The sequence below is a fragment of the Parasteatoda tepidariorum genome, chromosome 8 (genome assembly GCF_043381705.1).
Source record: "Parasteatoda tepidariorum isolate YZ-2023 chromosome 8, CAS_Ptep_4.0, whole genome shotgun sequence".
Taxonomy (NCBI): domain Eukaryota; kingdom Metazoa; phylum Arthropoda; class Arachnida; order Araneae; family Theridiidae; genus Parasteatoda; species Parasteatoda tepidariorum.
The window spans coordinates 73,875,216-73,900,789 of NC_092211.1; the positions used below are offsets into that span (position 1 = coordinate 73,875,216).

The 25,574-nt window shown below is 30.8% G+C and overlaps 1 protein-coding gene across 2 annotated transcripts in view; it reads left to right on the forward strand.

Annotated features, from left to right (window-relative positions):
* The window catches only part of LOC107448601 (putative sodium-dependent multivitamin transporter), a 46,878-nt gene extending 29,291 nt beyond the window's left edge, over nucleotides 1-17,587 (forward strand). For both annotated transcript variants that reach the window (XM_043048910.2, XM_043048909.2), the window contains 3 exons: nucleotides 3,463-3,665; nucleotides 6,055-6,152; nucleotides 17,451-17,587. In XM_043048910.2, the coding sequence (XP_042904844.1) occupies nucleotides 3,463-3,665; nucleotides 6,055-6,152; nucleotides 17,451-17,572 (423 nt within the window). In that variant the 3' untranslated portion in view covers nucleotides 17,573-17,587. The remainder of the gene's footprint in view (nucleotides 1-3,462; nucleotides 3,666-6,054; nucleotides 6,153-17,450) is intronic.
* The last annotated feature ends 7,987 nt before the right edge of the window (nucleotides 17,588-25,574 follow it).

Genomic DNA, 25,574 nt, shown 5'->3' on the forward strand with positions numbered 1-25,574 from the left:
TAGAGCTGCACAATGGGCTATTGGCGACGGTCTGGGAAACATCCCGGAGGATGATCCGAAGACATGCCATCACAATTTTGATCCTCTGCGGAGGGGATGGCACCCCCGCTTCGGTAGCCCGACGACCTGCGCGCGAAGTCGAGCACTTTACGGTAGCACAGTTTAACGAGGACCAATACCGCACACCCTCGGTCCCTACGCAGACTGATCCAAGTGGTCACCCACCCGCACACTGACCGCAGCCAGTGATGCTTGACTTCGGTGATCTGCTGGGAACCGCGTCTTAACTATCAGTCCACTGCGGGACTATACTAATTTGTTTTAATATTTTTATTCTGAAGAAATTTAAATGTTAACTCTTTTTCGAGATAATATTGAAATCCAATTAAATGTGAAAGATTCATTGTGAACATTTCACGTAAACAAAATAAAATGTTTAGTAGTGTCAATTTTTTTTAAATATTGAAATAGCGTTATAAAAAGAAACTTATTAACTTATTATTTACCTAAAATTAATTTGACTTTTAAAACCAATTTTTGAAGATAGGTGTGTGGGGTATTCAAAATTTTGCCTTCGGTGAAGAATTTGTCTAAACTTGAACTTCTGTGATGATAAATAACCGAATGTTTAAATTCTGTGTTAATAGCTACAAATAAACTCGATGAAAAGTGAGCAAATAAAACACATAAACTACGCAATAACCCACGTACGCATAACAGAGGAAATGGCTTTTTACTGTTGGCTTCTTCGTTTGAACTTATACTAACCATTAACCATCTTATTCTAATCAAAGTCTTTCATTATTTAGTTTTCATTATCTGTAGTGAATAAGAGATGTAGGTAACATATCATAGGCAGGAAATCGATATATCCTATATCCTATCAATACTTAAATATTTATATAAAAGTATTCTTCCCACTTCCTTATAATAAGTTTACAAGCAGTTAAGTTCCTATCTTACGGGTTAAACTTTTTTAAAACACATGAATAAATAAAATAAAAATTATAATTTTATAATGCATTCTTTGAATTAAATTTTGTGTTTCCATTTCTTAGTTTTATAGAATATGAAATAAATATTTTACGCAATTTACCTGTAAAATAGTTATATTTTTGTCGAGAAACGATACGATTTTTTCAATGCGAACGTGCAGCGCTTGTAAAAAAAAGGAATTTATTCTGTGATGTAAAGGCATAAACATGTCGATTGCTAATGCGAGAAATTATGCCATTTTGGAATATAAGGACTTTCCCCATACCAACCAAATCTTCATAATTAGAGAAAAGTTTATTAAATCATATCACCTCTGATTTTTTAAGAAATAGTGTATAAAAACGCTCTAATGGATAAATTGTGCAGCTTGTTTCATATAGAGATCCGTGCAGAGGAATCAAATTGCTGTATTTAAGTTAATAAGTTTCACAAATTTTCATTGTAACAGTTTTCGACATGCTATAAAAAGATATAGCAGATCTACAGTAATGTACGGATTAATTAATACATCGTATGATTATCAGGCAACTTATTCTGTTTTGCTCTATTCGATTCTTTGTTAGCTAACTATTGTTTGAGGCTTGGAATAAGAATTTGTTTAAAACGTTGCGTAATTACCTAAATCGTACTTTGTGTGCATTCTTATATCGTACCGGCACGATTTAAGAGCAACGTATAAACTGCAACAACAAATCAGATTGAGTTTTAAGCCTTTTACAACTTCCAAACTCTCGAAAGCTGCTTAGAACTACTTCTGAATTCAATTTCGCCCATTAGCAAATTTCTCATCTCGTGAGTGAGGCTTATAATAAGACAGCAACTGAGAACAATGTTTAAAAGGAATTGACGATTCTGATGCATCAATTTTAAATGAAACTGAATTTTTTACAGCGGAATATGTGAATCAATCGGTAAGAAACGAAACTATTTTATTAAATTTAACTCGATTTAATATTCTTTTGATTCTTTTTTTTATACCGAGGAAGGAAAAAGTTTGATAAGTGATAAGTTTTTTGGTTAGTCAAATGTTGATCAAGTAATTATCAGTTAGTAATATGATATGATAAACCAATCTGTTCCAGTACGTTTTATATTGATAATTTCAATCATACCGATTCCTCCATTTCTAAAACTAAAGAAAAAAATAAAAACTGGTTATGAAAAAAAATGATTTTTTTAAAAAGTTTTCTTACTTTTAACTTTTCAGCACGCAACATCAGATTCCTTTAACATTTTATAGGCTTATAATACTGTTGTTATAACTGTAAAAGCTTGAAAATTGTGTGTCACATTTCTCAATATGCTTTTAAATAATTGTTTTGGGTTAGTAATGGTCTACAATTATTTATTTAATACAATACTGTTGTTATAATTGTAAAAGAGAGAGCTTGAAAATTTTGTATCGCATTTCTCAATATGCTTTTAAATAATTGTTTTGGGTTAGTTATGGTTTAATTATTCATTTAATGAAATACTGTTGCAATTTAATATAATATAATTTAATTGTACACTATAATATAATGTAATTGTAAGCATTTAATATAATATAATTGTAAAAGAGATAGCTTGAAAATTTTGTGTCGCATTTCTCAATGTGCCTTTAAATAATTGTTTTGGATTAATTATGGTCTAATTATTCATTTAATATAATACTGTTGTTATAATTGTAAAAGAGAGAGAGAGCTTGAAACTTTTGTGTCGCATTTCTCAATATGCTTTTAAAAAAAATTTTTGGGTTAGTTATGGTCTAATTATTTGTTTAAATATAAATACAATTATACATCATTATAAGTAAACGTCATTATAAAGTGATATAATAATTACATCATTATAAGTAAACGTCATTATAAATTGCTCTTAATAGTTTTGAGGGTGGTACGAATTAGGTACCAGGTTTCTTAAATTGTACAGCTTACAGACTTTGCGAAAGCAATTAAATTTCAATACTCTCTGCGCAAATATTATTACTGAAAAATGATATAAAAAGCTGAATAAGTACGTTTTATTATTAAATCTTGCAAATGAGTTATTTGAGACTAATCACAAATTAAATGTGAAAATAGTACGATTTAAGCAAGCACCTTATAAAGTGAAGATTTCTGAAAATTAGTAAATGGTGCTTTCTTTGCAAAGCAAATTTTTATTAAATTTGTATATATTAATCACTTATTTCTAATACTAAATTTCTAAACAATTTCCTCTAGGTTTTTTAGTATAATATTTGATCAAGTCATTGGTTGTTGTTGGTAGCTAATACTTATCATTATCTGAAATTCAATCATATCTTCATTATTATTAGGATGCATTTTTACAGTTTATTAAACAGTTTTCTTAGAAAAGAAAAGTTTTATTTGAGCTGGTTAATTTTAAGAAAAATATTACTAACAGAATTATACAATACTTAATATAACTTGCAATTTTTAAATGCATGTAAGATATATTTAAAAATATCTCTTTTGTTTTTAGTGTATCATATTTGGTCTAGTTATTGGCGTAGCATTTTCCTGTTGGATAGGTTACGGATCTGTATACAGTGGTTATGTTTTTCCTTCGCTTCCTCTAAGATCTGATGGTTGTAATAACATTTCCTCTGCAATAAGTGGAGGTTTTACTATTGAAGATGCAGTAAGAAATGAAAGTATATCATTGAGTGTTAATGATATGAATAGGTTCGTAAACTATTCCTTTAATCTCTTTTACTTAACCAAACTTTGAGTATTTATTGCTACAAACTACGAATTACATAGTTGCCATCTTTTAAGAGGGGTTGGTTACTGGTTACTGATGAACAAAATTTCTTTTGTTTTTTATTGCATAAGATTCTTTTGTGAATCTTAAATATTTTCGCATCTCTGTTTTCAACATTTGTAATTTATTTCTCGCCATACAAACTATCGTTTTTTTATGCAATGTAAATAATATATTCCTAGCCAGGACTTTTTTGAATTCAACCTAGTGAATACTAAGTAAAACCTCTGCTCAATTAGGTAGCAGTTGAAAAGAAAAAGGCGGTAATACATTGCAGTTTACGATGCAATACGTTAAGGTCTTAAGTGTTATTTTCAAAAGAGCAAACAAGTGTATAAGTATGCATATAAACCTCTAGGTTCTTTATAAACTTGTACATTCAGAATAGAAATAAATTGAACAAAAAATATCATTTTGAAAGCAAATCTTTAGCTTTTTGAACAAAAAATTAATTCTAGATTTCACACCTGAATTAGATAAGATCAAGTACTTGTATAAAATGCTAAAAAAATTATACTTATATAACCTGTACAAAGTGTTACGCCAGTATACTTCATAAGGGTATAAAAAACAAATAGTAAAATCATTTATGTGATTAAAAAATATTAAAATTTTGTGAGCACTTTTTAGATTCTCGGCTTCATTTTCAAGATTATTTTATACATTTTTTAGTTATTAATTACGTGGTAATTTTAAAGAGTTTTTCGAGACCAAAATCATCTATTAAAACAGCGAGAGGTGTAGAATGCTTAGGGGATAGAGCGTTCGATTTCCAATGATGTGAATTGGGTTCGAATTCCAGCTATGGCTGGTCGATACGAATTCCACACCCAGCTCCCACCGACCACATTGCTGTCATAAAATATCCTCCATGGTGGAGATCATGGATTAGAGTCTCCATGTAATGCAGGTTAGTTCGATCAAACATTTCACCGGGAATGCAGATATTCCCTCAATCCTGCAGTTCCATTGTCTTCTGGATAGGATTAAAATATACAAGGCTACGGAATTGAACATTGGTAGAAGTAAACTCAAAATCTGGTCACCTGTTCAACGACGGTTATGAAATAAAATTAAATTAAAACAGCGGTTCCCAATTTTTTTTTGGCTATGGAACCCTAGGTCATCGTCGGTCATTTGACTTAACATCCGACTTCACAATAAAACACTTGTAAAAACAATTAGCACTTGTAAAAATATTAACTAATAAGACTAGTAATTATTTTTCATGAAATTTTTCATCATTTTAATAGTCTTGAAATTATGATTGATGTCTGGCAGTTGGGGCTTGGAGCCATATCTTGTTTAGTTGTAAATTTGGCTTATACATGAAATGAAAATAATATTGGCTAGTTAATAAGCTGAGATTGATGTTAAATGAATAATAAGCTGAAAATAATGCTAAATGAATAGTCTGAAAATAATATTAAATGAATAATAAACAGAAAATAATGTTAAATTGATAATAAGCTGAAAATAATATTAAATAGATATGTTGAAAATAACATTAAAAAAAGCTGAGTTAAGGTTTCTTTGAAATGAAAACCAATAAAAAAATGAAGCATGAAACGTAAATTATTACAGTCTACAGTTGAAAAAATTATAACTTATAATGAGAAAGATCCTAAGAGAATCAATTTTCCTTTTTTTCTGATTTATTTTATTGTGAATTGAAATGTTCGACGGGAAATGTTAATGCAAAATTCTATAAATGTTTATCTTATTTATTCTTCATATAATACATTGGAATTAGAAAAATATATACATATTTATATTATTAAATTTTGCTATTTCATTCTTCGTCGGTATTTTACTAAAAATATTCATAAAAATAACCATAATACTAAATAAATAATTAACTATTTATCAGATCAAATTCTAATTACAGGTTGCAAAATTCTTCAAAGTAGCTAGTTAAAAAAAAGTTTCTCTTCTTAGTTCAAAAAGAAAAAGTTCCAACTAGGCTTCTGCGGAGCATCTTCTGGGAACTACTGTAATTAAAGAATAGTTTGATTTCTTTAAAAAAATTGTTCACCGAATTATAAAAAAAATGGCAGATGTGGAACTATACATCTAACACATTATTTTTACTGTACAACGCTACTGTTTCTACTTTACAATTAGCTTTAAATATATCGTAATATTTTTTAAACTTAAAAAAGATCATTAACATAAACGTAAATATTTATTATAGGAAATAAATTTCTGACTTAATCAATGCTAGTGCGTTGCATATATATTCCTGTTGCAGCTTTACTTTGCATTTTTGTAGCTTAATATTGAGCATATTTTTTTCTTTGTATTTTGCAGTGACATATTCTTTTTGTACAAAATATCATTTACATGGTTTTCAACTCTGGGATGTATTGTCACACTTGTTTGTATTATATTTGCTACACTAATCACAGGTAATTAATTCTAATATTTTGTTTTGTATATTTTATTTACTGTTATATTCATATTTTGGAAATGAGCTTAACTCCTTGATGCAGAATTTATATAAATGATATTTTTCATACTTTGTTTATTATTCTGCATTAATTTAGCTCATAATTACTGAAAACTATTATATTTTGCATTTCAATAATTTATGGTTATGAAATACAGCATGAAACATTGGTGTCTTTTTTTAAAAAAAGGCGTAAAGGTCTTCAAACATGGCCCACTTCAACACAATAACTTTTCAAATTTGCAGTTATTTAGATCTAGAATTTACGAAATTAATTATTAATAAATTTTTGAATATGAATGAATTGTTTTTCAAACTACTATTTTTGGATTTTATATTTTAGTACAAATATAATCCCGATAATCAATCATATTTTTTATTTACTATTAGACTGTTTTTTATAGTTAAAATGTATCAAAATATATTTTTGCTTGTAAGTAGAGCATCTGAAAATATATATACACTGCTTTACAATTGCTGAGGAACTGAAGTTTTTCAGAACAATTAATAATAGTCATTGATTGAAGAAATAAAACTAAGTAAATATTTAGAGTAGACAATGGGCATTTATTATTATGCAAAATGGCACAAATATTATCACATCGAAAATAAAGAACATTAAATTTGAAAATATGCTTCTTAGTCGGCTTCTAAACAGTCACAAATAATGGGTCTTCTTGTCAGAAAACAGGTATGAATATTTAAGTATGATGTATGACCTTGGACACTAATGCACTCTAATGCATGTATTTATGCTATCCACTAAATTATTGGGTTGTCCTTAAATGATATCGTCTAATTCCCCTCTCAATGCAGTTATCAATTCATACACAGTTCAGAGAGGCAGTAGTTTTTGTGAAGCACGCCTTCCAAGAGCATCCCAGATAGATCCTATAAGATGCTGGTCGGGGGAGTACGCAGGCCATAGCATATGGTCAGTACCATCAATTTATAGTGTGTCTCTTACCTCAGCTCTCCTATGTGTCCGCGCATTGTTGCTTATAAACTGACATCCTGGACCTACCACACCCCTAAGATGACGAAAATGATCCAGAATCATCGCTCTTCAATACCGCTGGGATGTAGCACTACCTCGCTCAAAAGTGTGAAGCTGTTTTCTGCCATAGTGCATGATGCCTGCCCACACCAGTACGCATGGGTCACACCAATCACGTTCATGAGCATACTATTGTGTATAATGTAACACTCTCTCCGTCTCCTCTCCACACGTACTGGTGGCCAGAATCCCTTTTCACAGTGAAACTGGATTCGTCGTCGGAGAATATTACTCTCGGCCATTGTTGGTGACCCCAACCAATACGATTCCTCAAACCAGCGTAATCTTTCTCAACGATGTAATGGTTGAAGCGAGATGCATCGAACAGGCTTCTGTGCATATAAGCCAACTTGATTGAATCGCCGTGAGTTTGCTCTGTCAGAAACCTGTGTACCGGTATTGGTTGTAAGATCTGCAGCTATCTAAATTAGGAGTGACATTTCTGTTCCTTCTTGCATTTAGGGATACACATCGATCCTCTTGTGGTGTTGTGTTCTTAACACGACCACTAGTATAGGGCATAGCATTTCCAGGTTCACCGGTCTTTTTTAATCACGAGATTACACTTTTAGACACTGACATTACTGTGGCCACATTGGTGACATTTTAACCTGCTTCCAGACGTCCAATTGCTTGTCCACTATCGTAAGCTCTCAAATCAAGTCTTGCTGATATTTTGCATTTAATTATTGTAACACCACCTTCAATTTGACAGAAATAAGTGCAACAACCTATGGTGCTATATTGGTTAAACACCTAACGGCATGAGTTCTCAAATGAATGATGGGCTTGTATACACTGCCCTTCATATAGTTTACGGGTCCTGCGCTTGATTTTATGGTTATTGGTGGGCTGTTGCGACTGTTACTTTGCATAAATCAGTTGTTCCTTAGCACTTGTTTAACAGTGTGTATATAAGGGACAATGGTGTCCTTTCTGGGTCAAAGGGTTAAAGACTGGATGAATTGAAAGTAAAAAACATGTATATATAAAACTATAATAGGTACTAAACGCAGTGTTTCATAATTTAGAAAAACTATTTCTTTTAAAATTTAAAAATGAATTTAAAACAATTACTGGATTCTGAAACTTTCAATACTTTTTAAATATTCTTCAAATTATTCGAGACATATTAAAACTTTACAACTTTAACTTAAGTATTGAAAAAAATCTTTTCAGAAGCGCAAAATTTCATAAGTATTTTGAGTAAATTAAATTTATAAAAGCTAGCAGAAATGATAAACAGAAGTATTAACTGACATAGGCATGGAAATTTTAAATAAAATGGAGTTACTTTCCTTACATACATTTTATAAAAAAAAATACTATTAAATTTAAAATCGTATATATATATATATATATATATATATATATATATATATNATTGTGTCTTATTTTCTTAAATAAATATGTAGGTACTCTTAAATACAGACAAATTATGTGTACTTATTACTTTTAGTTTACATATATATATATATATATATTGATATTGATATTGATATTGATATTGCCTATTTCAGAATTTCCTGGGATGCATAAAATAAGTTATTATTAGAGATTTTAAATTAATTGAAAAAAGTGAAACATTTTAAAATCCATATACCGAACAGTATTCAGTTTCATCATATTCAAAATCTGGAGCATTTTTAATATCTTATTTAAAAAATAAATAAGTTATTGGCTTTTGTTACGTTACATATTTTTGAAAGTTTAACGAATAATTTTATTTTATTAAAAAAAGATTTTATTTATTCTTTTATGAGATCCACGTTCAGTAATCTCAGTATAAATAAATATCGCTCTTCTGACTATTGTTCTGAATTAAAAATAAGCCTTAGAAGAAATAAAGAAAACTTTGCACGTTTCTAAAGTTTCCCAGCAGATTGAAACGTGAGATAAGTATTTTTTTCTTTTTCTGGAAAATGCATCGATAATGAGAATCTTCTAATGTCTAGATTATCTTAGCGTTGTTGAAAGTAGAATAATGGATGCTCAAGCCCAATAAAAAGCTCAAGTGCTTTGCAGATTAAAAATGAAGTTTGTAAGTTATGGGTAAAAGGGAATTTTATTATTTTAAAGCCATTTTATTTCTTAATAACGGACGTATGCCGTGGTATTTTTATCAGTTTCACTTACTAAAAATGCTAAATTTTAAAAATTAGCCATTTATTTATTCAAAAATTGATGAGATAAAAGCATAAGCAGATGAGATTCAGGAAGTTTTTTCAACTTTAATTAATGAAAAGCTCGAATATTCTAAAAGTATTTATGCCAAATAATTACAGCTTATTCCTAAAAATTCCATTATTGTTATGAAAAGTCATTTTTTAAGCTGATTTTTTTTCTTGTGTTCCGTATTTTACTGGATTTGATATTTTCAGTATATACTCGGTGTTCCGTAACTGCCATCTTCATTACATGTTTATAGTAACCTTGTCAAAAACAAAGACAATAAAGTAGGTAAAAAATTAATCTTTAAGGTTAGATAGAGAACCCAATTGAAATCAACAAATCACTACTGAGGAAGGCAAGCGCACAAAACATCACAGACTATTTAATTGCAAAGCAGAATTACGAGACTTTTATTCGAAACACTTTTAAGTTTCAACCATTAGTCATACTGGCTTTGATGTTTGTACACGTGACTTCCTCAGCAGTGATTTTTAAAATTTAGACAGTGTTTTTTTCTTGCTTTACTATTGCTTTGCGATTGCTTATCCTTTGCTGTATCTTTTTTAACCGATTTCTTGACAAAGATTCTAAAAGTTTATGTTAATGGTAAGGCCGACCGGCCTGTGTAGGGATCAGGGAACTGCCCTTACATCAGAAAGGTTCTTGGTTCGAATCCCGGTCAAGGCATGGATGTTCTTTCATTCTCTGTGCTATCTGTCCTTACTATGGGGGCAACGTTAAAGCACCTATTACGGTGTTCCTGGAAAAGTGACCAACAAATCTGCTCCTCAGATGCCTGTATGACGTAGATAATTCCCCAGGCGGGCATTGGAAAAAAATATTAATGGTGCATATAATGGTTAGTATTTGCTTTTACAAAACACCTTGTATAAGCACATACTGATACTAGCAGTATTATTATTTTTTTTACCAAACAGGTTTAGTTTTACAGTCCATACTAATAAATTTTAAGGTAAAAATATCTGTCTGTCAAATGTCAAATAAGCTTTCAAATTTTGGAACAAGTTAAAACTATGTGAATCAACTCATAATTCAACACAACAAATAAATAAAAAAATATCTATATAGTAATTTTTTCTTAATTATTCGTGAATAATATTGACAAGTTTTGTTTTTAATACATTTTCTTTGCCACTTTACAATTATTATTTGATTTAATACAATAGATGTAATAAAACCAAGAAAGCTCTTTCAATCAATCTGTGAGGACAGGCTTGCCTTAAAATATCTGAATAATAACTGAAATTGTAGACACCGTGTTGTACTCTTTTCCTCTAACCATTTCTGTTCGCAATGTCTCCCACTAAATTTTTAAAATTCGATTTCTCAGGAACTATATAACCGATTTAGCTCACATTTTGTATTTTACCATGTAAAATTAAACATTTTAAAATGACGTAAGACATTATATACCTTACAATTAAAAAAAATGTCTACTGTTATTACATAAAATAATAAAAAATAGTTAATATTAATTATAATTCATTTTTTCCATGGAATTATCTTTCTATAAATGAATTTCACAATTGTATGCAATCATTTTTCAATTCGATTAAAAGTTTTGCGAGATATGGCGAAATACGCAGAAAGTAAGATTAACATTAAGGGGTCCGAACTTTGGATAGCTCTCGTGATAGCGGGTATTTCCCAGATAGCGGGTACCCGCTTTATTTTGAAGGTCAGAAATCTGAATCCGTTGGGGAAAAAAGGTATGTTTATTTAGAGAAACTGTGTTTTCGTGTCTGATTTAAATCAGACTCGTCAGACTGATTTAAATCAGACTCGTAATTCGTTACTTAAAATATCGTCTGATCTAATTAATTAGATCCTATCATTAGACCAAAAGTTATTCAGGGTGGCTCGTTATTTTTTGGCACACTGTACGCTTTGCTTGCAATTGTTGTTGCATGGAGTGCTAAATTTTATTAATTTAGTGTGCTATCTTGATTAGTTTTTCAATTGTTTTTGTATTTTTTTTGGAATATTTTTGTGGGATGTTACGGAATTTCTCAATGAAATCTGGAAAATAAGAAAAATGTTCCTAAATCTGAATAATGTTTTACAATCACTTTAATGTTGGATGACAGCTTATGAGATTCATCTTGGACAGAGGTTCCCAATTAGTTTCGGCCACGGAACCCTAAATAGTCAACCTTTTTCCTGCGGAATCCCGATTTAATAAAAAAATAAAGTTTATTAAGGTTATAACGAATAAAAATTATTTCTTAAATATTTATTTAAAGGAATAAACATTTTTCATCGTTTTACGATTAATAATCTTAAATAAGGTCTTATTTCCGATAATTAAATTTGCAGTCCTTGTGCTATATCTAGACTAGTTATGAATTTGTTTTTAGTGTGAATGCATGAAAGAATGAAATAAAACGAATTGTAGATTACTGCGAGATGAAAAGCGTTGTTAAAAATTTCTATTAAGAAAATATATTTCTTTATTAATGAATTATTTAATTTTGATTTAAAAACCGCGATAGGAAATACTAATGCAATATCTTTCCATAATTCGCTCAATACATTGTTATTAGAAAGATTATATTTTCTTCTGAAAATGCCCTTTCCATTTCATTATCCCTTTTACTTGAAATAATTTCATAAAGTCAACCAGAAAATTAATTAAATTACGAATTATTAGTTTTATCTAAATATAATAAAAGGTTCCAAAGCTCATCACTGGTTTAAAAAAGTGCTAATTCGTGAAGCCTTTTTCACACTTCTACGGAACCCTAGGGTTCCGTGTATGAGTGTACCATTTGGGAACTATTGACTCAGAATGAATTTTAACTTTTTTACTTAACGCAAATCAATTTAAGGAAAAATAAAATTAACTAAAGCACTTTTAATAAACGAAGGTGAAGTCTTTTTAAAAATTGATGATAAAAATAATTTGTCTTCTAATTCCATGCTGCAGTCTATCTGAAAATAAATAATTATAATTTAAAAGACAATAAAATGGGACAAATAATAAGACCGTTAATTAAAAAACCTGTGGTATTGATGATTATTATTTAGCTACACAAGTTTAAATTTGATGTCCAGTGCGCGCATAATTGCCTGAAAGGAGAAATGCTAATCCAGCTAGAAGAAAGGAGTTAATTTTGGGAGTGATAAAAATGACTGCAAATAATGTTACTACATTATTGAATAATCCTTCATCCTTGTGTAGTTGTTGAATCGTGAATGAGTAATTTACGGAGAAAAAAAAGAACTAGACATGTAATGAGTCAAAGTATTTTCTGCTTGATGTAATTTAATCAATCTTTTAGAATGGCAATTGATGTCATCTATTACTAAAACTGACTAAAATAAGTTTAAATGAATAGATTATAAAAATGTTTTCGAAGTTTTCTTTTCATTCTTAGAATTGTGTGAAAAAGTTTTATGCAGAAAATAAAGTTGTGATTTTTAAATGTTATTTTTCTTGCTTTAAGAAAATTTCAAAAAAGTTTGCTTTACGTGCAAAGTTTTTTTCTTATATTCAGGTGATTTTCATATCAAATGTTCATAAATAATAGTGAGTAATTTATGGTTTTGATATTTATTTTGTTGATTGTTTATTAACTGTACACTATCTAAAGCTCGTGATTTATCACGTACGTTCTTTAAAAGCTAAAATATTTTTAGGAAACTAATGATTTGATAAATTTGAAAACTTAAAAATGAACTTCCTTTGAAAAAAAAATTGGATGACTGCAATGTAGAAAAACACTTAGTTAAAAGAGAAGCACATTTTATTGCAAAATTATGTGAAATCATTGAAATGATCAATCGAATTCCTGATCCCTTCAGATAGAAAGTTATTTTAAGCAGCATATATAATCTATATATTCATTTCTCTTATGTGGCACCTAAAACCCGGGTATTTCTCTATTTAAATTGTCAACTCTATTGTTATCTAATTCATTTCGCAAGATAGTGTTAAGCAATAATTTAAATAGTGTTGAATAGTTAGTTAATTGTTCGGTATTTCTTAAGAATATTTAGAACAATTTTGTAGGCCGGAATAGGCTGGTTTGTAAGGCGTTGGGCCCATGTCCAAAAGGTCGCGAGTTCAATCCCCGCCAGCCGAAGAAAATGGTGCCTGATGCACGTTAAATCTGTCTCGTCACTAAGTCCTCCATGTTCCCATAACAAATCATACTTCTGAGGGAACTGAATTGGATATTGATCATTCCTTGGTTCAAGTCAAAACTATGACCTGTGAATGAATGAATGGATCAATGAATAGGTCCTCTTTATAAGCGGGTTGTGACGTGTGTGCGGCTGAAGTCGTATTCTTGGCCATAGATGGCATTCTGCCTTAAATTCACTTGGTTTCATCGAGTAGGCTTGCTGGATGGGCTACAACAATAACAAAACAACACCAACAGAATAACAACAATAATTTTGTATTTTTTATAACAATAAAATCTCAGTGACGAGTTGAATAAATATGTGATATACAGTGTGCTCTGAAATGACAATCCTTAATCCTTTTTAGTATCTTTGTGAAAATTAAAATGAAAAGGTCAACATATTACAGATAAAATATTGCTTAAGCGGTGTAAAAGAAACAAAAATGTAACCCAAATCTTATAAATCACTACTGAGGATGTTTGAAAACAGCAAAACCTGTTTGATTACCGGAAAATCTAGACGTTTTGAAGGGTTCTGTTAAATTGCGATCCCTAATATGTACAGTGCTTGGCGGACTTTCTTAGATTATTTTTGATCTAATGATCGGTTCTTCACGTTCCAAGACTCAGTTTTAATAGTTTGAGGATGTGACCTCAAATGTTCTAATTAATCACTGCAGACTAAATGATATTTTAAGCCGCGAAATAAGACACAAAAACGTACCTTCTCTGAATAAACGATGCCTTTTTTTAAAGGAATTAGATTTGTGATCCCAAAAATATAGGGGGACCCACAAAATTCTTTGAAGCATGGTCCCAATAATTTGTTCAGGAGAGAAGTCCCAAGTTTCGGGCTCTTTAATGCTAATATTACGTTTAGCGTATTTCTCCATAACTTTTAAAACAAATCTTAAAAATTTTGCATACAATTATAAAAATCGTTTATCCAATGATAATTTCAGGGAAAAAATAACTTATAGTAAATATTTATTATTTTATTGAATGATAGTCGAAAGAAATTGAGTTTAAGGTATATAATCTTGTTCATCCTTTTAAAGTATGTAATTTTACATAGAACAAAATACAAAATTTGAGCAGAATCAGTCGAATAGTTCGTGAGAAATAAGGGGTTCAAACTCTGGACCGCTCTCCTGACCAAACTATTGGAACTGGATCATAGTTCCCTGATTGCGGCTAGCCCCTTTATTTCGGGGGTGAGAAATAAAATGATTCAAAAAAAGGTATGTTTTTTCAATGAAGTTATGTTTTTGTATCTGTTTTAGTAATTTAAAATATCGTAAGCACTAAATAATTAGCATATTTGAGGTCTACCATTAAAATTGAGTCTTAGATCGAAAAGATCCAATCACTAGATCAATAGTTATTCAGGGTAGTCCTTTTTTTCTCTTTTATTTGCTCACTGTACAATATTTTTACTTTAATTTTAGAAGGTTTGGAGAAATACGAGAATGATGGAACATATTGTATAAGTTTTAATTATTGTAAACAAAATGTGTGTAATAGTGTTTTGAATTGTAATTTTATTTCGGTTATTGAACGTTATAACATATTCAATTTTGTTGGAAATTCTCGTTCTTTGATGAACTTTTAGCGTACTGTTCTAAAGAAGCTATGAATTTCACACAATTGCTTATTAGTGATTCGAAAAGCTAGTTTGATTCTCTGGTGTTAAAAAAAGAAATGTCTTTTGAATGTAAAAAGATTGTGGCGTAATTACCACTACAATTATTAAACATCAATTCACTAATACATAAGACATGCTAACTTGATTCAATCGTGAGGTACCTTTCGATAGATGAAAGTTGGCATTGTCTAGTGGTCTTGTCCCAACATTGGTGACTTGCGGAAGTGATATGATCACGCTTACTTCGAGGGATGGTTCACGTTGACTTGTAATTGTGACTGCGTCATCGTCCTCCTCACGCTGTTGCTTCTCAGTATCATTTACACACGACTGGTTTCTGTTCACACTCGACTGCTAATAGCAACACAGGAGTGATCACACACACAACCATGAGCTTAATATAGCTCTCATAGCTAAAGTTCAAAACCCGGTCACCTTAATCCAGCTCTCTCGGTCTTTCACAAATACAGCAACTAGTGGTAACCGTTCATCGAATTCTATCCCTGATAAAATTCTGGTGGGGAGTATTGTGGCGTAACTGTCACCACGATTATTAAACATCAATTCAATAGTATATAAAACATGCTAACTTGAGTCAATATTGAGGTACCTTTTGATAGATGAAAATTGACATTGTTTAAAGGTCTTTCCCCACTAGATAATGATATCAAAAGATCAGTGATAAATGAACATATATGAAAAAATAAATCATAGCTTAAAAATAAAAAAAAATGATGAAAAAATAAAAATATAAATAAAGTTGGTTGAAGGGACTGGTATTAATTGCTGATTGATTAATTGAATTTTTGATACAATGGCAAAAATTGGCTTGACATGAGTCAATTATTTAGTATCATTATAAACAATAGCTTGTTTTTAGAAACTAATTGTAATTAAACAATTTATAGAATAGTTTTATTCTTAAAAAATCGATAATGCCTTATTATGCGATTCCGAACAGCAATTACGAGCTTGTAAGGGTGGTAAGGAGCATCATAAAGATGGAGAATTGCATAGAAACCCATGGCTGCGACAGAACTTCCTTATTATAGACTAGTTGCTCGTGCACTTTTGAATAGGTAGTTTCATTTGTACAAATTATCTTAATTTTGTGTAATTGCTAAATTTTCTAAAAATTATAGCAAAAGTTTCACCACTTTTAGCTTAGTTGATTGATTTTGTGACTAAATAGTTACCACTAATTTGATAATTATATTATTAAATTATGAAATTACTATTATGCTCACAAATCTGATTAGAACACTAAGAGTTCTAAGTAAAATTTGAAATATGATCTTTTTTTTTCTTTTTTCCAATGCCCACCTGGAAAATGACCTAGGTCATACAAGTATATGAAGGGCAGATTTGTTGGCCACTCTTTCAGGGGCACCATATTATGTGGGCTAACGTTGCTCCCACAGTAAACAGAGAAGGAAAGACTTGCCCGGGATTCGAACCCAGAACCTTTCTGATGTAAGGGCAGTTCCCTAATCCCTACACAGGCCGGTCGGCTAAAAATATGATCTATAACGGGTGTTTTGTTTTTTAAACTTCATGTTTATGTTTCTGTAATTTGGCGTGACTAGTACAGAACTCGTCAATAACGTGTGTTTTGTTTTTGAATTGCTTGTATATGCTTCTGTAATATGGTGTGACATGTGACAACATGGAGTTAGTGAGCCGCGATGGCTCAGGGGATAGAGTGTTCGCTTTCCAATGAGGTGAACCGGGTTCGAATCCCCAGCAATGGCTGGTCGAAGAGAATCCGCATCCGGCATCCCACCACAGTGCTGACGTGAAATATCCTTAGTGGTTGACGGATCATGGGTTAAAGCCCCTTTGCCGTCAGGCTAACCGTGGGAGGTTCTCGTGGTCTTCCTCTCCATTTACCGCAAGTGCGGGTTACTTCCATCAAAAAGTACTTAACGAAGGCAAATTCCACCCAATACTTGATCCAGGAGTTCCCTTGTCTTCTGGATTGGGTTCAAAATTACAGGGCTACGAATTTGAGCATTAGTAATCGTAAACCCAAAAAAATTGGGTCGGCTGTTCAACAACGGTTACTAAAAAAAATATGGAGTTGGTGAAGTGTCACTCTTAGGGGAAAAGAAATTTGGAAGAAAAGTCAAAGATATTGAAAAAATGTAACATCATTTACGGACGGTCCATTTTCTTAAATATGATGAGTTTTATGTTATATTTTATTCATTTATTTATTTATTTCACTTTTAGGTTGGAAAACAAATGTAATACCATCTGATTCATTGTGTTTAAGTCCTGTCACAAAGCTCTGGAAGAGAAAGTCGAGATCTGAAAATGAAGAAGCTCAAGACTTGAAAGAAATTACTGAATAAAATATTTTTCAGTTTTTCGATTGAAGAATATTGAATTGCTATTAAGACATACAGATATCAAAAACCCGAAAATATTCTCACTCGTAAATAAGATCCTTCTTTTTGACGATTTCTAAGGAACTATCAGTCCTTATGTTTGACAATCATTTCTACAGCGAATCACTGGACTTTAAATGAAAAGCAAATTCTCTATAATTTAACGAAATCTTTTTTTATTTGTCATTTTAGCAAATGCTAAGAATTGTCCAACCGTTTTTTATCAGATTTAAAAAAAGAAACATCGCTGAAATTTTGTGACGGGATAGTACAGGATTAGTGCACTCCTAAGGTTATTCATCAACTCATACTCCTGCTAATATTTTTACATTTTTTAATCATTTGTGTTAATTAATAAGATGCATGTAGCCAAATTCTTTTGACGAAATTAATATCCTCTATCAATTCTAAATAGTAATCGTCTCAATTAGACAAAACGTTCGCTAGGAACAATATTCAGGTATCGGTTTCGTCAATAACGGAGGAAAATTTTGAATAGCCATTCTGACAGTGTCATAAATGTGTTATATTTATTAAAGTCTATATTATAAAAAATTTATATTAGCTTATTAGCCCATTAACCCCTTAATGATTATTTTAAAGCTATATTTATATTTCATAATGTAGAAAAATGTCTTTTATGAAGCAGAATATATCTCTACAAAAATTTATGAAAATGTTTTCTTAGGTAAGAGAAACAATTTTTTTTTATAGAAATTCGCTTTTTATTTTTAAAACAAGTTTGTGATGACTTGTCGCGTTCGACAAAAATTCAAATATACTTTTTTATCAATTATTTTTGCGCAAATACAGTTTACTTTCATAATATCAAAACTCTTTTTTTGCGGTCCATTCATACATATAAGAAACTTTTAAATTTTAATTTCATTTTTTAGTATTATTTAGTGTCAATTTTGTTTATCATTGGGCGAGTTCTCTGACTTAAAGTTAGATCTGCCCAATTTTAAAATCCTGTTTATATTTCCCTCGTGAAGTTACATTATTTAGTAGTGTAATTTTTTTTATCAATATTAAAAACTATTCGTGAGATTATTATTACAGAACAAATGAGATTATTACAGAACAGATTATTACAGAATTATTACAGATTATTACAGAACAAATTAAAACCTTAACAATAAACAACATTTTATTGGGCATCTTAGAAACTTACGGAGCATTCTTATCATAAATCTGGTTGGTTTCAGTTTTCCTCAATAGCACTGTAGCGTAACTACCACTATAAATATTAAATACCGAATCACTAGTATATAACACATGTTAACTTGATTCTAACACTAGGTACCTTTTGATAGATGAAGGTTGACATAGTCGATAATAAAATCTCTACAGCACCATTCAGATTCTTAGTTTCTCATTACTTATTTTATATGCAAACGATTCAGATGAAAAAGTTATATTTTCAATTGAAAAAAGTTCGTTATTAAAAAAATTAATTAACAGTAAATCATTTATTTCATATGAGAGAAGGATGAACTATATCCGCTCTCTCCTCTGATGTTAAAATTGATTTAACTTTTACAGCTCTTTAAGTACGGTAATGATTTAAACCTCTTGAACAATTTTAGGGAACAATTTACTGGCACCATGTCAAGGAACTCTACAACTATTTTCTCATAAAACTAATTTTAAAGTAAGAATTTCGGTTTATTTTTGCAGGATGATTCATAATTAATGATTACAGCTGTAAAGTGTGAGAGATCCTGGTAAAACAAAAAAAAAATTGCGGGGTTAAAAGGTAAAGGGCAAGTCACGAAAGAGCTTCTGTTAAGTGAAAATTAATTCGATAAAGATCAATCGACGTACTATCTTAACTCTAAACCTTTGATTAATTTGTTTCATCTTCTCATATCTTAAATCATAAAATTTTATTTTCGTAGTTCCAGAAATTTAGGGAAAGAATTCTTTTCTTTGTTTCCTGTATTAGACCTTACTCTTTTTCATTTTTTCTTGACTGTTAGCTATCCATAGTAAAGATCTGAAAATATATTTATTAATTATAACTTATCTTCTTTTCTTTGAAAATATGAAAAAAATATTTTTGAAAACTTGAATTGATTAACTAAAAAATTAAAATATTACGTCTTGAAATTTTAAAATCAGATTAATTAAGTCTGTAAAAGAGCTAGGAACATCATTTTATCAAAGTTTAGTTATTTTTATCAGGTTTAGTAAATTAAATTAGACAAAAAGCCAACTAATTTTTAGCGTTTTAATGAAATTTCGATTTTGTGATATCACGCGCGAGATGAAAATTATTCTTCATATTTTTTCGTTTTTTTAAAAAGTTTTATACGTTTAATGAATTCGTACAACAGAAATAATAAATTAATGTATAAAAATAAAATTTGAAAACTTAATAATAATTTATTCGATCATNATATTCAGGTGATTTTCATATCAAATATTCATAAGCAATAGTGAGTAATTTATGGTTTTGATATTTATTTTGTTGATTGTTTATTAACTGTACACTATCTAAAGCTCGTGATTTATCACGTACGTTCTTTAAAAGCTAAAATATTTTTAGGAAACTAATGATTTGATAAATTTGAAAACTTAAAAATGAACTTCCTTTGAAAAAAAAATTGGATGACTGCAATGTAGAAAAACACTTAGTTAAAAGAGAAGCACATTTTATTGCAAAATTATGTGAAATCATTGAAATGATCAATCGAATTCCTGATCCCTTCAGATAGAAAGTTATTTTAAGCAACATATATAATCTATTTATTCATTTCTTTTATGTGTTTATGTGGCACCTAAAATCCTCTATTTAAATTGTTAACTCTATTGTTATCTAATTCATTTCGTAAGGTAGTGTTAAACAATAATTTAAATATTGTAGAAAAGTCAGTGAAATGTTAGGTATTTCTTTGGAATATTTAAAGCAATTATATAGGCCGGAATAGTCTGGTTGGTAAGGCGTTGGGCCCATGTCCAAGAGGTCGTGAGTTCGGTACTCGCCAGCCGAAGGGGTGTAGTTAATGATACACGCCTGATGCACGTTAAATCGTTAATCGCGTCGCAAAGTCGTCCATGTTACCATAACAAATCAAACTTCTGGGGGTACTGAATTGGATATTGATCGTTTTTTGGTTCAGATCAAAACTATGACCTGTGAGTGAATGAATGGATCAATGAATAGGTCTGCCTTATGAGCGGGCTGTGACGTGTGTGTGTGGCTGAAGTCGCATTCTTGGCCATAGATGGCCCTCTGCCTTAAATTCGCTTGGTTTCATCAAACAGGCTTGCTAGATGGGCTACAACAATAACAGAACATCACCAACTGAATAACAACAGAAACTGAATAATTTTGTATTTTTTATAACAATAAAATCTTAGGGACGTATTGAATAAATGTATGATATACAGTGTGCGCTGTAATGACAATCCTCAATCCTTTTTAGTATCTTTGTTAAAATTAAAACGAAAAGGTCAACACATTAGGGCTAAAATATTGTTCAAGCGGTGTAAAAGGAACAAAAACGTAACCCAAATCGTTTAAATCACTACTGAGGATGTTTGAAAACAGAAAAACCTGTTTGATTACCGGAAAGTCTAGAAGTTCCGAGGGGTTCTGTTAAATTACGATCCCTAATATGTACAGTGCTTGGGGGACTTTCTTACATAATTTTTGATCTAATGATCGGTTATTCTCGTTCTTGGACTCAATGTTAATGATTTGACCTCAAATATTCTAATTAATCACTGCAGACTAGATGATATCTTAAGCCACGAAATAAGACCCAAAAACATACCTTCGCTGAATAAACGATGCCTTTTTTTTTAACGGAATTTGATTTGCAATCCCCCAAAATATAGGGGGACCCACAAAATTCTTGGAAATAGGGTCCCAATAATTTGTTCAGGAGAGAGGTCCTAAGTTTCTGGCACTTTAATGTTGATATTACTTTCTGCGTATTTCTCCAAAACAGGAACTTTTAAAACAAATCTTAAAATATTTACCCACAATTATAAAATTCGTATATCCAATGATAATTTCAGGGAAAAAATAACTTTTAGTAAATATTTATTATTTTTTATTATTTTATTTAGTGATAGTCGAAAAAAAATTGAGTTTAAGGTACATAATTTTGTTTATCCTTTTAAAGTATGTAATTTTACATAGAAAATTTGAGCAGAATCAGTCGAATAGTTCGTGAGAAATAAGGGGTTCAAACTTTGGACCGTTCTCCTGACCAAACTATTTTGGCCATAGTTCCCTGATTGCGGCTAACCCCTTTATTTTGGAGGTGAGAAATAAAATGCCCTTAAAAAAGGTATATTTTTTCAATGAAAGTATGTTTTTGTATCTGTTTTAGTAATTTAAAATATCGTCAGCTCTAAATAATTAGCATATTTGAGGTTATCCCCTCGAACCATTAAAATTGAGTCCTAGATCGAAAAGATCCAATCACTAGATCAATAGTTATTCAGGTTAGTCCTTTTTTTTTCTCTTTTATTTGCTCACTGTACATTATTTTTACTTTAATTTTAGAAGGTTTGGAGATTTCGAGAATGATGGAACATATTGTATAAGTTTTAATTATTGTAAACAAAAAGTGTGAAATAGTGTTTCGAATTGTAATTTTATTTCGGTTATTGAACGTTATTACATATTCAATTTTGATGGAAATTTCTCGTTCTTTTATGAACTTTTAGCCTACTGTTTCAAAGAAGCTATGAATTTTACACAATTGCTCATTAGTGATTCGAAAAGCTAGTTTGATACTTTGGTGTTAAAAAAAGGAATGTCTTTTGAATGTAAAAAGATTGTGGCGTAACTACCACTACGAAAATTAAACATCAATTCACTAATACATAAGGCATGCTAACTTGATTCAATCGTGAGGTACCTTTCGATAGATGAAAGTTGGCATTGTCTAGTGGTCTTGTCCCAACATTGGCGACTTGAGGAAGTGATAAGATCACGCTTACTTCGATGGATGGTTCACGTTGACTTGCTAATTGTGACTGCGTCATCGTCCTCCTCACGCTGTTGCTTCTCAGTCTCATTTACACACGACTGGTTTCTGTTCACACTCGACTGCTAATAGCAACACAGGAGTGATCACACACACAACCATGAGCTTAATATAGATATCATAGCTAAAGCTCAAAACGCGGTCACCTTAATCCAGCTCTCTCGGTCTTGCACAAATACAGCAACTAGTGGTATCCGTTCATCGAATTCTATCCCTTATAAAATTCTGGTGGGGAGTATTGTGGCGTAACTACCGCCACAATTATTAAACATCAATTCAATAGTATATAAAACATGCTAACTTGATTCAATCTTGAGGTATCTTTTGATAGATGAAAATTGGCATTGTTTAAAGGTCTTTCCCCACTAAATAATGATATCAAAAGATCAGTGATGAATGAACAGATATGAAAAAATAAATCATAGCTTAAAAATAAAAAAAAATGATGAAAAAATAAAAATATAAATAAAGTTGGTTGAAGGGACTGGTATTAATTGCTGATTGATTAATTGAATTTTTGATACAATGGCAAAAATTGGCTTGACATGAGTCAATTATTTAGTATCATTATAAACAATAGCTTGTTTTTAGAAACTAATTGTAATTAAACAATTTATAGAATAGTTTTATTCTTAGAAAATCGAAAATAACATATTAGGTGATTCCGAACAGCAATTACGAGCTTGTAAGGGTGGTAGGGAGCATCATAAAGATGGAGAATTGCATAGAAACCCATGGCTGCGACGGAACTTCCTTATTATAGACTAGCTGCTCGTGCGTTTTTGAATAGGTAGTTTCATTTGTACAAATTATCTGAATTTTGTGTAATAGCTGAATTTTCTAAAAAATATAGCAAAAGTTTTACCATTTTTAACTTAGTTGATTGATTTTGTGACTAAATAGTTATCACTAGTTTGATAATTATATTATTAAATTATGAAATTATTATTATGATCACAAATGTGATTAGAACACTAAGAGTTCTAAATAAAATTTGAAATGTGTACTTTTTTTTCCTTTTTTTTCAATGCCCACCTGGAGAATGACCTAGGTCATACAGGTATCTGAAGGGCAGATTTGTTAGGCACTCTTTCAGGGGCATTATATTAGGTGGGCCAACGTTGCTCCCACAGTAAGGACAGATACAGAGAAGGAAAGAACATCCATGCCTTGCCCGGGATTCGAACCCAGAACCTTTCTGATGCAAGGACAGTTCCCTAATCCCTACACAGGCCGGTCTGCTAAAAATGCAATCTATAACTGGTGTTTTGTTTTTTAAACTTCATGTATATATTTCTGTAATTTGGCGTGACTAGTACAGAACTCGTCATTAACGTGTGTTTTGTTTTTGAATTGCTTGTATATGTTTCTGTAATATAGTGTGACATGTGACAACATGGAGTTAGTGAGCCGCGATGGCTCAGGGGATAGAGTGTTCGCTTTCCAATGAGGTGAACCGGGTTCAAATCCCCAGCAATGGCTGGTCGAAACGAATCCGCATCTGGCATCCCACCACAGTGCTGACGTGAAATATCCTTAGTGGTTGACGGATCATGGGTTAAAGCCCCTTTGCCGTCAGGCTAACCGTGGGAGGTTCTCGTGGTCTTCCTCTCCATTTACCGCAAGTGCGGGTTACTTCCATCAAAAAGTACTTAACGAAGGCAAATTCCACCCAATACTTGATCCAGGAGTTCCTTTGTTTTCTGGATTGGGTTCAAAATTACAGGGCTACGAATTTGAACATTAGTAATCGTAAACCCAAAAAATTGGGTCGGCTGTTCAACAACGGTTACTAAACAAATATGGAGTTGGTGAAGTGTCACTCTTTGGGGAAAAGAAATTTGGAAGATAAGTCAAAGATATTGAAAAAATGTAACATCATTTACGGACGGCCCATTTTCTTAAATATGATGAGATTTATGCTATATTTTATTCATTTATTTATTTATTTAACTTTTAGGTTGGAAAACAAATGTAATACCATCTGATTCATTGTGTTTAAGTCCTGTCACAAAGCTCTGGAAGAGAAAGTCGAGATCTGAAAATGAAGAAGCTCAAGACTTGAAAGAAATTACTGAATAAAATATTTTTCAATTTTTCAATTGAAGATTATTGAATTGCTATTAAGACATACGGATATCAAAAACCCGAAAATATTCTCACTCGTAAATAAGACCCTTCTTTTTGACGATTCAACTATCAGTTCTTATGTTTGACAATCATTTCAAGAGCGAATCACTGGACTTCAAATGAAATGCAAATTCTCTATAATTTAACGAAATCATTTTTTATTTGTTATTTCAGCAAATGCTAAGAATTGTCCAACCGTTTTTTTATCAGATTTTAAAAAAGAAAAATCGCTGAAATTCCGTGACGGGATAGTACAGGATTAGTGCGCTCCTAAGATTATTCATTAACTCATACTCCTGTTAATATTTTTACATTTTTTAATCATTTGTGTAATTGATAGGAAGCATGTAGCCAAATTCTTTTGACGAAATCCTCTGACAAGTGAAAATAGTAATATTTTCAATTAGACAAAACGTTCTCTAGGAACAATACTCAGGGATCGGATTTGTCAATAACGGAGGAAATTTCGTGAATTTTGAATAGCCGTTCTGGCAGTGTTATAAATGCTTTATATTTAAAGTCTATATTAGAAAAAAATTGATATTAGCTTATTAGCCCAATAACCCCTTAATGATTATTTTAAAGCTATATTTCATAACGTAGAAAAATGTCTTTTATGAAGCAGAGTATATCTCAGCAAATGTTTATGAAAAAGGTTTTCTTAGGTAAGAGAAAAGATTTTTTTTTTGTTATAGAAATTTGTTTTTCATTTTTAAAACAAGTTTGTGATGACATGTCGCGTTCGATAAAAATTTAAATATACTTTATTATCAATTATTTTTGCACAAATGCAGTTTACTCTCATAATATCAAAACTCTTTTTTTTG